Source organism: Rhinatrema bivittatum, chromosome 5 (genome assembly GCF_901001135.1).
Source record: "Rhinatrema bivittatum chromosome 5, aRhiBiv1.1, whole genome shotgun sequence".
Taxonomy (NCBI): domain Eukaryota; kingdom Metazoa; phylum Chordata; class Amphibia; order Gymnophiona; family Rhinatrematidae; genus Rhinatrema; species Rhinatrema bivittatum.
The window spans coordinates 2,531,859-2,547,690 of record NC_042619.1 but is presented as its reverse complement, the minus strand read 5'-3'; the positions used below and the strand labels follow the sequence as shown (position 1 = coordinate 2,547,690).

The following is a 15,832-nucleotide window of genomic DNA, read 5'->3' as shown; positions in this document are numbered from 1 at the left end:
CTACAGTCAGATGTCAGGATGAGGAGGGTCGCTACATTATTATGGCAGGTACCCTCTATCAGCAAAAAATTGCTTTCTGTAATGTGTACACTCCCAATGTATACTCCCCTAGGTTTTTTGCTACATTGCTTCGTCTACTATTGGATTTCTCTGACTATAGTTTAATACTGGGTGGTGATTTTAACACTGTAGCCAATAAAAGCCTAGATATTAACCCACACAAACCCACTTCTGTAGCCGACCTGACCATGGGGATTAATCTCCTTTGCAGTGAATTACACCTACTAGACATATGGCGTATCCTCCATCCTCAAGAAAAGGACTTTACCTTTTTCTCTAGCCTACATCATACATACTCCAGGTTAGACTATCTGTTGGTCTCCGATCAGTGCTTCCCCAAGATTACAGAGGCAACCATTGGGACTATATCCCTGTGTGATCATGCTCCAGTTACTATAACTTTACAGTGTGGACAGGGCCCTCGTCCTCCGTTTTCCTGGCGTATGAGGCCGGATCTTTACCTAGATAAGGAGTTCCACAAATACTTGCAGGATTATTGGACTGAGTATGTGGCGCATAACAATACCCTAGATGTTAACCCTGGGATGGTGTGGGATGCTGGGAAGGCGATGATGCGGGGGTTCATCATAGCCTATGTGGCTAAAAACAATAGACAACGTAATGTGAACCAGCATGATGGGACCACCGTCTTGAATGTTGGTATATAAAAAACTTAAATAAATAAAATAAAATAAATGCAGAAATCCTTAGGCTCACTGGGATCCTAAAGGCAGCCCAGAATGCTCATATGGTGACTCTGACGCCAGACGCCAAGGCTTCCCTGGATACGGCCCGGGATACATTAAACAGTTTGTTACACCTAAGAGCTTCCAAATCCCTTCGGTATTAGCGCTACCACCTTTACAAATATGGGAATCGGGCCAGCCGCTTAATGTCCTATCTGGTATGCCCGAGGGGGGTGAAAACGTCCGTAGTGGGTATTAGGGATGGCTGAGGCATTCACCAGACTAGCCCTGCTGCAATTGCGGCTCGATTTATTGAATATTATACCCAGTTATATGGTGTCAAACCTATGAATGCAGCAGTGGCTGAGACCTTGTTCCAGGGGCTGTCATGGCCTCGTATACCGACGGACGACCTTACGGTCCTCAATCGCCCCATTACCACTCAGGAAATATATTCTGTGATTCAGGGCTTAAAACTTGGTAAGGCCGCTGGACAGGATGGGTTTAGCTCTGAATATTATAAAATATTGCGGTTTCCTATTCTCGCCCCATTGCAAGCCTATTTTGTCAGTTTATTGGATACTGCTCCTCTCTCCGGGGCTGCCAACCAATCTGTCATTGTGGTCCTCCCCAAGCCAGGGAAGGGACCCTATAGAGGTTGGATCCTACCGTCCCATCTCATTGATTAATGTGGATGTTAAGATTTTTGCCTCAGTTCTCTCAGCCCGGTTGCAAGCTATACTACCTGCTCTGATACATGAGGATCAAACTGGGTTTGTGACGGGCCGTCAGGGAGTGCGCAACATACGCAGTCTTATCGCTGCACTTAGTTATCAGGCCAAGGCGGAAGCACTGATCTTGAGTTTAGATACCAAGAAGCCATTTGACTCGTTATCATGAGAGTATATGTTCTGGGCGTTAGAAAAATATGGCCTTTCTGGTTCCTATCTACAATGGATAAAAACCCTCTACTGCAATCCGAGTGCCACTATATTGCTAATGGTATGCCAACGGGGGCCTTTTACCATACAGTGTGGGGTTAGGCAGGGCTGCCCTCTTTCCCCCGTGCTATTCGTTTTGGCTTTGGAGCCCCTGGCCATTCAGTTGCGGGGGGACAAGAATTTTAGTGGTATCAGTGTGGGAGGCCACCCCTTAAAGGTAGTGCTCTTTGCAGATGACATCCTGTTGGTTTGTTGGTAGACCGAGTACTAGCGTACCAGTCATCGTTCATTTATTTGATCGGTTCCAACTAGTGGCGGGCCTTCGCATCAATTATACTAAGTCAGAGGCTCTGGCCCTGAATGCACACTTACCTGACACTTGGGTAGGCCCTTTCCCTTTTCAATGGGCCCCTGCTCAAATCAAATATTTGGGGGTGTGGATCCCGCGGAACTTAAAGCAATTATATACTCTCAATATTTCGACCTGTCTTGCTAAGCTGCGAGCACAGTTGGCCGCATGGACCCCCCTTCCATTGTCTCTTTTTGGCAGGTGTGCCCTGGTTAAAATGGTGTTGGTGCCTAAACTCCTTTACCTGCTGCACATGGTGCCTTGTTGGTTGAAGGGGAGTGATATTCGGCGCCTGCGCTCCAGTATACAGAAGTTTCTCTGGAAGGGGAAACGTGTGCGGCTAGCCTACCCAGTTTTAGAATTGCCAAGGGAGCGGGGAGGGCTCAATTTCCGTTTGTACAGTGCGGCTTTCCAGCTTCGGTTCGTGGGGGAATTGCTTACGGGATCTTATCAGTTGTGTGCAGCGGGGATGCTAACCCGCATGTCGGCCCCTAGCTCACCCGGTGAGTATAATCCAATCCCGTGCTGGAGTGCGCAAGCTGAGCAATATGTTGGGGGTTCAGTCTCTACTGCTCCGTTTTATACACAATGTGGAATTTTTACCAGGGCGGGACAGTGGTGCTATTTTTCAGTCCTGGGCGGATAATGGGATATTAATTGCATATCACCTGTATGATCCTGCCTCTTGTCTCTTGCTGGACTTTGCTACATTGCAATGAACATATCAGATTCCTTTGAAGCAGTTTTCTACGTTTTTCTTCAGGCCCGGCATTACTTGCAGTCCTTTGCCTGAACACCCGCTGTATTAGAGGCGGAACTCAAGTTTGCGAATACCATCTTTGATACTGCCTATCTTACAAATACATTACTGGATGGAAAAGCTTGGGGCAGAAGCTCCGCACTACAGACTGGATGCCTTACTTGGCCAACAGATGGTCTAAAGCTTTGGATTACCACGTTCCTGGGGCTCAGCTGAGTGCTTCTTTTACTCATCTACATCGGCTGATTCCTGATATTGGCCTCCGTGAAGTGCAGTTTAAAATCTTGCATTGGATATATTGTGATGATGTTCGTCGGTTTCAGATGCGGCTGACTCCCACCCTCTATGCATAAAATGTGGCACAACGGCTGGTACCTTATCCCACAGGCTGTTTGCTTGACACTCCCTTCAACCGTTTTGGACGGCTGTCTTGGCGGTGATTGGTACTTGCACGGGAGTCACTCTACGCAATACAGGGTCTGTGCTTTTGTTTGGCTCCATGCAGAACTCCTTGCCAGGAGGCTGCTCAAAGACTAAATTCGAGAGAGTTGCTATCATGTTGGCGTGTCGCACTGTCCTGGCAGACTGGCTGGAGCTGGTGACGTGCCCTCCGTTCTCTGCCTGGGTCAATGGCATGGCTTCCTTGGTGCAATTGGAGCGTTTGGACTTTTTGGCCGGCCATTGGAAACCAGACAAGGTCTACTGCACATGCTGGGATGCCTGCGACTCGACCATTTCTACAGAGTTACAAGATGGACTTTGACTCAATGGTTACACATCTGACTGGTCCGTTTAGGTGGGGGGGAGGGGGTATGGGGTAGGCTGTGAATGTTGAATGTCTGTGGTATTCCTGGTGTGTGTCCTAGGGCTAGGGGGATAGGGCGGGAAGAGTTGGGGGTTTTGCAAGTCTATTAAAAGTAAAAGGAAAGTCAGGATTGGGCAGCAGTCGGGGGCATGGTGTTCTTATTGTTATTGGAGCTGTTTTGCTGTTATTGATTGTATTGTTCATAGCTTTGATGTTGGATGCCTCTGTTGACTGCCTACCTAATAATAAAAAGTATTTTGATAAAAAAAAAAAGAAAGAGCCGTCCCCCCTCCCCAGGGGCTAAGAGTCAGCATGGGGGTGAATGGTTAGTGGGAGCAGCCCCAGAAGATATAAGATGTGCCCTTGGGATTTAATACTCTCCAAGTAAGGGTTACAATTGTTATTGAATGTGGAAGTCTGGTGCTGATATATTTTCTGTCAGTGTCCTGTCTCCCCCCCCCCCCCCCCCCATTTTATTTTTTGTGTGGAGGGGAAGGGTAGAGAGCCTCATAGATATCCACTAGATGTGCCTAGCTTAGGTTATGGGTAGACAGATAGGAGGGAGAATACCTTTCCTAATCAGCACCTCTTCCAAGGATACTGAGAGGGGTATCTCCTACCTGCATATCTGCAAAAAGGTGCTTAGTAGAGTGTAGCATTATGACTGGATTTTGCTGAGGAAGAGGAGAGTCCCTCCTTGTTTCTCACTTTCAGGCCCCATGGATCGATTTTGGCAGATGGTCAACCCAAGTTAGAGGTGGAAGAGGTTCTGGATTCCAGGGTTTTTGATAGGAGGGTGAAATATCTGGTACAATAGAAAGACTTTGGTCCAGAGGAAAGGTCTTGGTTCAATGCGGATGATCATCATTCACCTATCCACGGTATACAATGTTCTTATAGGTACAGAAATAACCCTTAAGAAGAGTGGAAAGATAATGTGGGTGATAATGCCAGGTAATCATCATTCACCTATCCACGGTATACAATGTTCTTATAGGTACAGAAATAACCCTTAAGAAGATGGAACGATAAGAACATAAGAAATTGCCATGCTGGGTCAGACCAAGGGTCCATCAAGCTCAGCATCCTGTTTCCCACAGAGGCCAAACCAGGCCACAAGAACCTGGCAATTACCCAAACATTAAGAAGATCCCATGCTACTGATGCAATTAATAGCAGTGGCTATTTCCTAAGTTTTATGCTCAGGCTTGTGGACCCTTGGGCCGACGGAAGGATAGTATACCTTGGAGGAAGATCCGAAGGTTCTCCCGTCGGGTGTCGAGGCAGGAACAGAAGAGGTGACCAGCTGACCTTCGGCACTGGAGACAGATGCGACTGTGAAGACAGATGATGAGTTGTGACGTCAAGGAACAGAGGTGTGTCTTCGCCACTGGATGTCCGCGGTCCCCCCAGGAGGAGCCTGTGGGGACCCGGACCACTGGGACTTAGGTGGACCTTTGAGAGGTCAAGGAACAGGGGTATGGTGCAAGGGCTGTCTGGAGCTTCACCCCTGGAAGCCCGCGGTCCCCCCGGGAGGAGCCCGTAGGGACCCTGGCCGCTGGGACTTAGGTGGGCCCTTGGAGATGATGGTCAGGAAGAGGTCCAAGGTCAAGTGCCAGAGGGTCGTCGCTTACCAGTCCGAGGTCACCCACCGAGGGATCACCACTTGCCAGTCCGAAGCCACACACCAGAGAATCACCGCTTGCCAGTCCGAAGTCAATACCAAGAAACAGCAAGGTAGGCGATCCAGTAGAACCGAAGGAAGACAACAAAAGGGATGCCACAAAGAAGCCTTTTTCAATTCTTTATTGGAGGAGACGTAAAAAACTGCCCTATGTGGGTGATAATGCCAGGTGATCATCATTCACCTATCCACTGTATACAATGTTCTTATAGGTACAGAAATAACCCTTAAGAAGAGTTGAAAGATAATGGAGGAAAAAGACGGATGAGGATTCTAGAGAATATCAACAGAATCTGAGGAGATATAAAAAGTTACTTAGAAACTAAAAGGGGATATTATGCCCCTAAAATTGAGAATTTATTAAATCACCCTTTTGAATTATTTGATAGTTAAAAAATTGAGCATCCGATCATTTAATCACATTGTACAATACTCTAGTTGTGAGTTAATTGCTGATTATATTGATAACAAAATTGAGCAAATAATTTCACAGGTATTAGTGAATGTTAAACTGGATATTAATGAACCAAATATAGTTAACAGTAAACAAAGGTGAACAGTTTTTAGAAGGATATCTATAGTAGTGGACCCCTGTCCATTTTAAGTAATAAAGGGGATGAAGGAGGATATTTATGATATTATACAATTGATCTACTCAACTAAAGTTGGCAACTGTGAGACCAGTGCTTAAAAATCAATCCTTACTGCCTCCTCAGTTGTCAAATGTATGTCTGATTTTGAATCTCCCTTTATAGCAAGGTAATGGAAAAGTGTGTCTAAATACAACTTGTAGACTTTTTAGGTGATAATGCAGTTCTTGATAGTGGAAAGGATAATAGCACAGAAATTCTCTTGTTGTCCTTGTTTTATTTTTTATAAAATAGATTGGATAAAGGTGAGGCTGGAGTATTAGTGCAGCTGGATATAGCAGCAGCGTATAATACATTGGACAATGCGATTTAACTTCATTGGCTCCAGATGAAAAGAGATAGAAACAGTGTGTACAGGTTGGAAAAGAGATGTCATTGTGGATAAGTTTGTGTCATGTGGTGCCTCAGGGCTCAGCCCTTTCACCTATACTGTTTACTCTCTCTCTCTCTCTCTATATATATATATAAATATACATACACACACAAACTATTGGAGCACTCATTGGGTGCATTGTATTATTACTTGTACACAGATGACATCCAATTTAATTTGCCAAAAAATAGAACATCTTTGCAACAAAAGTTTAATTTCTGTGTAGTTGCGTACTAATCATTTAGTGCTTAATTTGCAGAAAACATCAGCATTATGGATAGGAAAGTAGGCTCCAAGCGAGAATGCTAGTCAGCTGGGATATGGGGGAGTACAGCTGTCCTTATCAAATGAGGTAAGGAATCGTCGGTTCAGTGTGCTGCGGCAGTCAAAAAAGCAAACAGAATGTTGGGAATTATTAGAAAAGGAATGATGAATAAAACGGAAAATGTCATAATGCCTCTGTATCGCTCCATGGTGAGACCGCACCTTGAATACTGTGTACAATTCTGGTCGCCGCATCTCAAAAAAGATATAATTGCGATGGAGAAGGTACAGAGAAGGGCTACCAAAATGATAAGGGGAATGGAACAACTCCCCTATGAGGAAAGACTAAAGAGGTTAGGACTTTTCAGCTTGGAGAAGAGACGACTGAGGGGGGATATGATAGAGGTGTTTAAAATCATGAGAGGTCTAGAACGGGTAGATGTGAATCGGTTATTTACTCTTTCGGATAGTAGAAGGACTAGGGGACACTCCATGAAGTTAGCATGGGGCACATTTAAAACTAATCGGAGAAAGTTCTTTTTTACTCAACGCACAATTAAACTCTGGAATTTGTTGCCAGAGAATGTGGTTCGTGCAGTTAGTATAGCTGTGTTTAAAAAAGGATTGGATAAGTTCTTGGAGGAGAAGTCCATTACCTGCTATTAAGTTCACTTAGAGAATAGCCACTGCCATTAGCAATGGTTACATGGAATAGACTTAGTTTTTGGGTACTTGCCAGGTTCTTATGGCCTGGATTGGCCACTGTTGGAAACAGGATGCTGGGCTTGATGGACCCTTGGTCTGACCCAGTATGGCATTTTCTTATGTTCTTATGTTGGTATTATAATAGATTTCTAGCTAACCTTCAAGGCACAGTTAAGACAAGTGTCTAAGACATCCGTTTGCAAACTAAACTAATGAAGCCACTAAAAAGACTACCACTATTCTACAGACCAGTTAGATTATTGCAATAGTCTCTATACAAGACTGCCCAAAAATTATTTGTGGGATGTGCAGTTTATTCAAGTTACTAGGTGGGAGCACATCACGCCTGTCTTATGTGAGCTACATTGGCGGGCTTATTTTAAAATGGTGACAATAATACAATTATTATTTGGATTCTGTTGAAAAATGAGATGCACCATTATATCCCACCTCAACCACTTAGGTGAATTGGAACTAATTTGCTGGAGGTGTCATTACTGCGTACAAGGACCTGGCATTCTCATATATAGGGCCCCTGGTTTGGAATGGCTTGCCAATAGAGTTATGGGGAGAACAGGATGTAAATATATTTAGGAAAAAGCTGAAGTCATTTTATTTTAATTAGATTTTTATAAGTAATTTTGTCTTGATTTTAGTGGGGTTTTTTTTTATTGTATTTTAAGAATTGTATGCGTCTATGTGGATTAGTGTGTGGATGTTCTTGATGTAATCCTCCTCAAACAATGTAGCTGCATTTTTATGTACTGTAAAAGTTTTTAAATTGATAATAAATATATCCTTCTAAGAAGATTCCTAGTGAGACATTGGATGGGTCATCCAGAGGCCACTTCTGAAAGGGGGGGAATACTGTGAGATTCCACCATCAGCTTGTGGGTGGCTCAGGTCCCAGGAGGACCTCATGACGGAGTGAATTTCTGTAGGAGGTCATCAGGTTGTGCCCCGGCGAGGATGTAAAGTACACCTGGCGAGGTTAGACCCCAAGGCATTGTGATGGAGCCCAGGCTCTGGATAGGAGCTTGAAGCAAAACCCAGTGGTAGATAGGGAGCCAGGAGCAGGAGTCACTAGAAGCAGAAGTCACTGGGATGACTTGGCAGGAATTAGATCAAAAGCTGGATGCCAAGGAGTTTATAGGAGCAGCAAGGTGTGCCTAGCTGAAGCCCTTTATATGCTGATCTCAATGCATGCAGAGGCATGTCCAGCTCTCTGTGAGTCCCTAGAGAACCAGCACTACCAGAGCCAGGGGTTCAAACCTGACACCCCTGACAGAATTTCCCTTCCTACTGGCCCCGACTGGGGTCTTACATCCTAGATTTTCAGACTGATCTATGAGAGCAACCTGGAATAGTGTGGAAGATGCGAAGACTTGCTGGGAGTTGCATTTCAAATGCACTGGAGGTTCACTTGAAGCTGGATACTCCAAGTACTCCCAGAATCCCAAACCCCCCTTAGGGAAGCGAGGCCCTGAGTGGTCATGGGGCAGGAAGTAATATTGTCAAGCAGGGATTCACTGGTCCAGAACCACAGAAACAATTAAAGTGGTCCTGGAGTCACTAAAATGAGCAGAGCCACACTCTCTGAGATAGAGACTGGAGCTGTGAAGAGAACTGGCAATGGACTCTATGGTATGGAGACTGGAGATGAGATGGCCAGAAATGGACTTTCTGATGTGGAAACTGGAGCTGTTAAGATAAACGAAACCTGACTCTTAGGGCAGACTCTCCAAATGGGTTTGTTTTGCGCATACCTTGCCGGGAATCATCCTCATGTATAGGCCAGAGTAATCTGGGAATGATCCCAGTCTTTTACCTTTACTGCTAATGTCCTCCTTAGTACATGCTTGGGCCAAAGAGCGCCTCCTTCTGGAGTTCATAGGTATAATCTTTACAGGCAACGTATTAACGTGTGCTTGGAAATTCTTTTTGCTCAGGCCACTGTCACCCGATATAAATATGACTATTTCTATATTTTTGGCCACATTTTCTTGGTCTCTAATTGCATCCTTTGGAACTTAAGAATATTTGCATTCTCCATACAACCCACAAAATAGTCTCAGGGCAGTGACATTTCTATCAGCAATGACATCCTTGTGTTCCTCGCCTTTCTAGCATCAGTCTTCCTGACAGTGGGACGAGGAATGTACTAAGTGATCATCAATGTTATAATGTTTACAGAGTTTCCAGTGAATAAGTCATGCACGTCACACTCTCACTTCCATTTTGGAGAATCTGCATTTGTCTGTTTTACCCTCTGAAGCACTGCTGCAGGTTTTCAGGCCCTGTCACCCCCTGACACTTGGCATGTATCCCTGACTGGGATGCTTGCTCTTGCTGGCTTTGCAGTTCCCATTTTTTTTTTGGGTGGGGGCGGGGTCTTGTTTCCTGGTTTACTGTGTAAATATACTGGAAACCTTACCTGATTCCTTTGCCAGTGTTTGGACTTTACTCTGTGTGTGCCTGTGTGTCCAGTTTTGCCTACAGTGGTCCTGCTTCTTTCTGGATCTAGACTGCTCATTGGATTTTTCATTCCTGATTCCAGCTTCAGTCATAGTCCAAAGTGGGCCTTCCTTGTGAGCGCGCCTTCAGCTGGATCCTCCTCCTCGTAGCTAGCTCCTCACCCCCAAGTAACAGCCCTGTGCAGTTGAAGGCCTGGTGGCCATCAGCACCTGAGGACTCAGCCTGAAGGGAAGCTGGAAGATGACTACATTCTTACTTCTGTACCAGAGATGCTTGCTTCTGGTCCCACACCCTCTCCGCAGGGCATATGACAATCGTGCCAGAGAGTCAGCAGCAGCTTTCTCCATGTTATCACTTACAGGGTTGCCAATTGCCCATAAAGGCTGGTGAAAAATGGATCTGTCCAAAAGATCCATAAATATATAGAAACATAGAAACATAGAAATGACGGCAGAAGAAGACCAAACGGCCCATCTAGTCTGCCCAGCAAGCTACGCACTTTATCCATTTTTTTCCCCTTTTTCTCTCCCCCACCTGTTACTATTGGCTTCCAGTACCCTCCGGCCCTAATTCCCCCCCACCCCACCACCAATGTAGAGAGCAGCTCCGTATCTGCATCCAAGTGAACATCCAGCTCAATTAGGGGTAGCAACCGCTGTAACAAGCAGGCCACACCCCTGCCCCATACTCTTACCCACCCCTGTTATTTTTTTTTTGTTTGTTTGTTTGTTTTTTTTGTGGTTGTTTTTTTAAATTGGGAGATGGCAGCCCTCCATCCTTCCGCTCCGTGAAGGTGGAACACCAACCACTGGCCACTGGCATCCCGCTCCGTGAATGCCTCTGTGGCTACTGCCGCTCCGTGCAGTGTTTTGCTGCCTCCTCTTCATTCACGTCCTCTAGACTTTATGGATCCACAGTGTTTATCCCACGCCCCTTTGAAGTCCTTCACAGTTTTAGACTTCACCACTTCCTCCGGAAGGGCATTCCAGGCATTCACCACCATCTCCATGAAGAAATACTTCCTGACATTGGTTCTTAGTCTTCCTCCCCGGAGCCTCAGCTCGTGACCTCTGGTTCTGCTGATTTTTTTCTGACGGAAAAGGTTTGTCGTTGTCTTTGGATCATTAAAGTTTTTCAAGTATCTGAAGGTCTGTATCATATCGCCCCTGCTCCTCCTTTCCTCCAGGGTGTACATATTTAGATTCTTCAATCTCTCCTCGTATGTCATCCGATGAAGACCCTCCACCTTCCTGGTCGCCCTTCTCTGTACCGCTTCCATCTTGTCTCTGTCTCTTTGGAGATACGGTCTCCAGAACTGAACACAGTACTCCAGGTGAGGCCTCACCAAGGATCTGTACAAGGGGATAATCACTTCCCTTTTCTTACTCGATATTCCTCTCTCTATGCAGCCCAGCATTCTTCTGGCTTTTGCTATCGCCTTGTCACATTGTTTTCATATTCAAATTGTCGCATTGTTTTCATTTCAAATTAGCAGGCAGCATATTCATGCTGCCTGCTAATTTAAGGGTGATTGTCAAACAAGGATGTCTCCCGGTTTCCTCTGTCATCAGCTGGAAGTGATGTGGTGTAGGCTGAAGGAGCTGGAGCTCAGACATCCTCTGCTTTGCTTCACTCTATCTAAGGGAGACCCCCTCCAACCTCCATAGCCCATTAAAGAGATACAAACTCACAGAGCTCCCGTTTTAGCCACATCAAAAGCTGCCATTCTCAGGGGCCTGCTTCAGACTGGAGAGGATAAGTACAATATATAGATCACATTTCCACATCTGCTTTTCCAGCACAAGAAAAGCAAGTACAAATGACCCATTCCAACATTCGTAGAGATGGTTGATCTCTGCTTTCACTTTCAGAATTGGTGCAAAGATATGGGTAAAACATAGGCGTGCTCTTTGTCCCAAAGCAGATATTCTGAAAATTACTCCCTGAAAGGCAGAGGGAGAGGTTTTCCCCCGGGCAATATTTCATTTTGCTTTTTCTGAGCTCCGAGGTGAAATATACTCATGGATTACATTTTGACTTTCCTTCTTATCTTTTACATTCGTATACTGGTGTTTTGCTTGTAACTTATTTACCCTCTGAAGAGGAAAAGGTGATTCTATTTGGAAACTTGAAAATAAAAAGGATTCTTCATGGAGAACATTGATTATTCTCTTCTATCTGGTTGTTTTATTTATTTATTTGTGCATGATGATCCTTCCTAACCTAGAAGCAGGGTGCAATAGAATATTTAACAAAACAAACCACCCCACTATACCTTCCTCCCCAGTGACTTACCACTGATAGAGTTTTGTCTGAGCAATGCTTCCATACTGCTGTCTGTGGAGGAGCACACTGTGTAGCACTGCCAGTGCTAGAATCCACTGCATTGGTGTGTGGGATATTGGTCGAGCCATGGCCTGGCTACAGCTTCTTCCCAGGATTACTTTGAGCTCTTGTGGTGTCTCCCAGAACAGATTCAGTGCCTGGGGTATGATGTGGCCTGAAAGCAAAGATAGATCATGAGCAATGTTTAAGAGCAGTGCAGGTCAGTGACAGAGTGGAATAATAAGGAAATGCTGCGGTCATTTTTTTATTGCAAGGAAAGATTCCATAGGATTCACTTACCTGCAGGACTGAGCACAGCAAATTAGCAAATCCTGTGGTATTTTTCCCTCTAGGGGAAAGTTGTGGTCACCTACCTCCCCCAAGCCCAGAAATGAGTGGGAGGAGCCAAAGCACGCCTCAAAAGCGGCGTGGCAGCGGCGCACTGTCGCCGCCGGCGCGCTGCCAAGCCATGCGCACCTAAGGGGTGCGCACAGCTTAGTCCGGATTTGCCGGATTTTGAGGGGAAGCTTCGCTATCTTCTCCTTTATCCTGAGACTTTGGACTATTGGTCTACAGCACAAGTTTAAAACGCTCGGATCCTTGTTTTTGAATCATGCCACCTAAAAGAAAGGGGAAGGTAAGGGTCTTTCCCTCAGAACCCTTGCCCCCCCTCCTTCAATTAGAAATCGACCGTTTTATGACTCAGCTGGAAAAGGAGAGTACTGGTGAAACCGTTGGAAGCCTCATGGTAGGAGAACTGGTGGCTCCCCTGGATGAGGCCTCTCTAAGTCCTGATTCACGCCCGCCTCCCGCTCAACGCGGCGCAAACGGAGTAGCTGCTATACCATCTACCGCAGAGGAGGAGCGACTCCTAACATCTGAGGGAGCTATCTCCGTGCTGGATTCAGAGGAGGAGGAGGAAGCTGGACCTTCTGTAAATCAACATCAAGGAACCCTCCACACTGAATATCCAGAGGAAGCGAGGCCTAAGGCAACTAGGCCAGAGACGGTAACACTGGGTGCAATATGGGACTTGGTGAATGGTCTAAGTGCCACTATTGATAGACTGGAGGGAAAATTAGATTCCGTTTCTTCAAATTTACAGCAACAATTTCAGGGTATACAGAAGCAAACAAGTGAAGTTGTTAACAGAATAGAGCAGGCTGAAACTAATATAAAATCTTTACAAAATTTGAATAATAGTTTGGTAAAAGATCAATTAGTCTGCTCTAGAAGGTTAGAAATACTGGAAAATAATATTAGACACCTAAATGTACGGGTTGTAAATTTTCCTAAAATTGCTGGTGAAATTCCCTTTGTTTCTTTCAAGAGGTATTTAGCTGAGGTTCTTGGGTTCTCTGATGAAAATAATAACAGGCTGTCTATAAACTCCTGTTTTTTTGTGAAAAAAAGAACCCCAGCTGTTACTCCATCTATCCCAGCAAACTTAACAGTTTTTTGGAGAATTCTTCCTTGCAAGTGTTAGACAGAGAAACTTTAATTGTTTCATTTATTACCACCTCTGACATAAGTAAGTTAATGAAAGTATATTTTCAGAAGTTCCCTACTTCATATTGTGGACAAGATGTAAAAATTTTTCCTGACTTAGCCCCTATTACACGTAATAAAAGACGTGAGTTTCTGGAATATAGACCAAGAGTAATCTCTTTGGGGTTCTCTTTTTTGCTGAAATATCCGTGTCGTTGTTGTATAAAGAGAGGAACTGAGTCCTTTGTGTTCATTCAGATAGAACAGTTACGTTTATTTGTAGAGTCACGAGAACCAGTAACCTCTTCCCCTGTTGATACCTAGGGGTAGATTTTCAAACACGGCGCGTTCGTGTACTTTTGCTGGCGCATCAGGCGCAAGCAAAAGTACGCTGGATTTTAGCGGATACGCGCGTAGTCGCGCATATCCGCTAAAATCCTGGATCGGCGCGCGTAAGGCTATCGATTACGTATAGCCGGCGCGCGCCGAGCCGCGCAGCCTACCCCCATTCCCTCCAAGGCCGCTCCGAAATCGGAACGGCCTTGGAGGGAATCCTCTAACGCCCTCCCCTCACCTTCCCCTCCCTTCCTCTACCTAACCCACCCCCCCGGCCCTGTCTAAACCCCCCCTTACCTTTGTCGGGGGATTTACGCCTCCCGGAGGGAGACGTAAATCCCCGCGCGCCAGCGGGCCCCTAGCACGCCGGGACGCGACCTGGGGGTGGGTACGGAGGGCGCGGCCATGCCCCCGGACCACCCCGGGCCGTAACCACGCCCCTGGGCCCGCCCCCAAAACGCTGCCGACACGCCCCGAAAACGGCGCGGCGCTCGGCCCCGCCCCGACACGCCCCCCTCCTAGGTAGGCCTATGTAAAATAGGCTCACTGGCGAGCAGGGCCCTGCTCGCCTAAATCCGCCCGGATTTGGGCGGATTTAGGCGAGCAGGGCTCTTAAAATCCGCCCCCTAGTGTTCAGGTAAAAATTGGAATCAGCTGAATTGTGCTAATTTAATTACTATGTAAGAAAGTTTTCCTTATTATTCTTCTCATGATTTTTGTCCTGTAGTCTCAGGTTTATATTATGATTCCTTGAGGATATATAAAGACACTTTGAAATAGTTAATTCTTATATTTCAACTGGACTATATGTTAACTGGAGTCCTGGATAGTTAGCAAATTATTTGTAATAATAACAATTGAACGTTAAAAGTGTTCAACAGGCATGGACATTGTTTAAAAATACAATCCTAGAGGCGCAGTCCATATGTATTCCGCGCATTAAAAAAGGTGGAAGGAAGAAAAAACGATTACCGTCATGGTTAAAAGGTGAGGTGAAAGAGGCTATTTTAGCCAAAAAAACATCCTTCAAAAATTGGAAGAAGGATCCATCTGAAGAAAATAGGATAAAGCATAAGCATTGTCGAGTTAAGTGTAAAACATTGATAAGACAGGCGAAGAGAGAATTTGAAATGAAATTGGCCATAGAGGCAAAAACTCATAATAAAAACTTTTTAAAATATATCCAAAGCAAGAAACCTGTGAGGGAGTCGGTTGGACCATTAGACGACCGAGGGGTTAAAGGGGCTCTTAGGGAAGATAAGGCCATTGCAGAAAGACTAAATGAATTCTTTGCCTCCGTGTTTACAAATGAGGATGTTGGGGAGATACCAGTTCCGGAGATGGTTTTCAGGGGTGATGAGTCAGACGAACTGAACGAAATCACTGTGAACCTGGAAGATGTAGTAGGCCAGATTGACAAACTAAAAGAGTAGCAAATCACCTGGACCGTATGGTATGCATCCTAGGGTTCTGAAGGAACTCAAAAATGAAATTTCTGATCTATTAGTTAACATTTGTAACCTATCATTAAAATCATCCATTGTACCTGAAGACTGGAGGGTGGCCAATGTAACCCCAATATTTAAAAAAGGCTCCAGGGGCGATCCGGGTAACTATAGACCAGTGAGCCTGACTTCAGTGCCGGGAAAAATAGTGGAAACTATTCTCAATTACAAAATTGTAAAGCATATAGAAAGACATGATTTAATGGAACACAGTCAACATGGATTTACCCAAGGGAAGTCTTGCCTAACAAATCTGCTTCATTTTTTTGAAGGGATTAATAAACATGTGGATAAAAATGAACCGGTAGATGTAGTGTATTTGGATTTTCAGAAGGCGTTTGACAAAGTCCCTCATGAGAGGCTTCTATGAAAACTAAAAAGTCATGGGATAGGAGGCGTTGTCCTTTCGTGGATTACAAACTGGTT

At 45.2% G+C, this 15,832-nt stretch overlaps 1 protein-coding gene across 1 annotated transcript in view; it reads right to left on the bottom strand.

The window, feature by feature from the left end:
* Positions 1-15,832, bottom strand: part of DNHD1 (dynein heavy chain domain 1) — a 792,986-nt gene that overhangs the window by 24,977 nt on the left and 752,177 nt on the right. Inside the window, exon 40 of the mRNA XM_029601740.1 lies at positions 12,048-12,252. Within this exon, the coding sequence (XP_029457600.1) occupies positions 12,048-12,252 (205 nt within the window). The remainder of the gene's footprint in view (positions 1-12,047; positions 12,253-15,832) is intronic.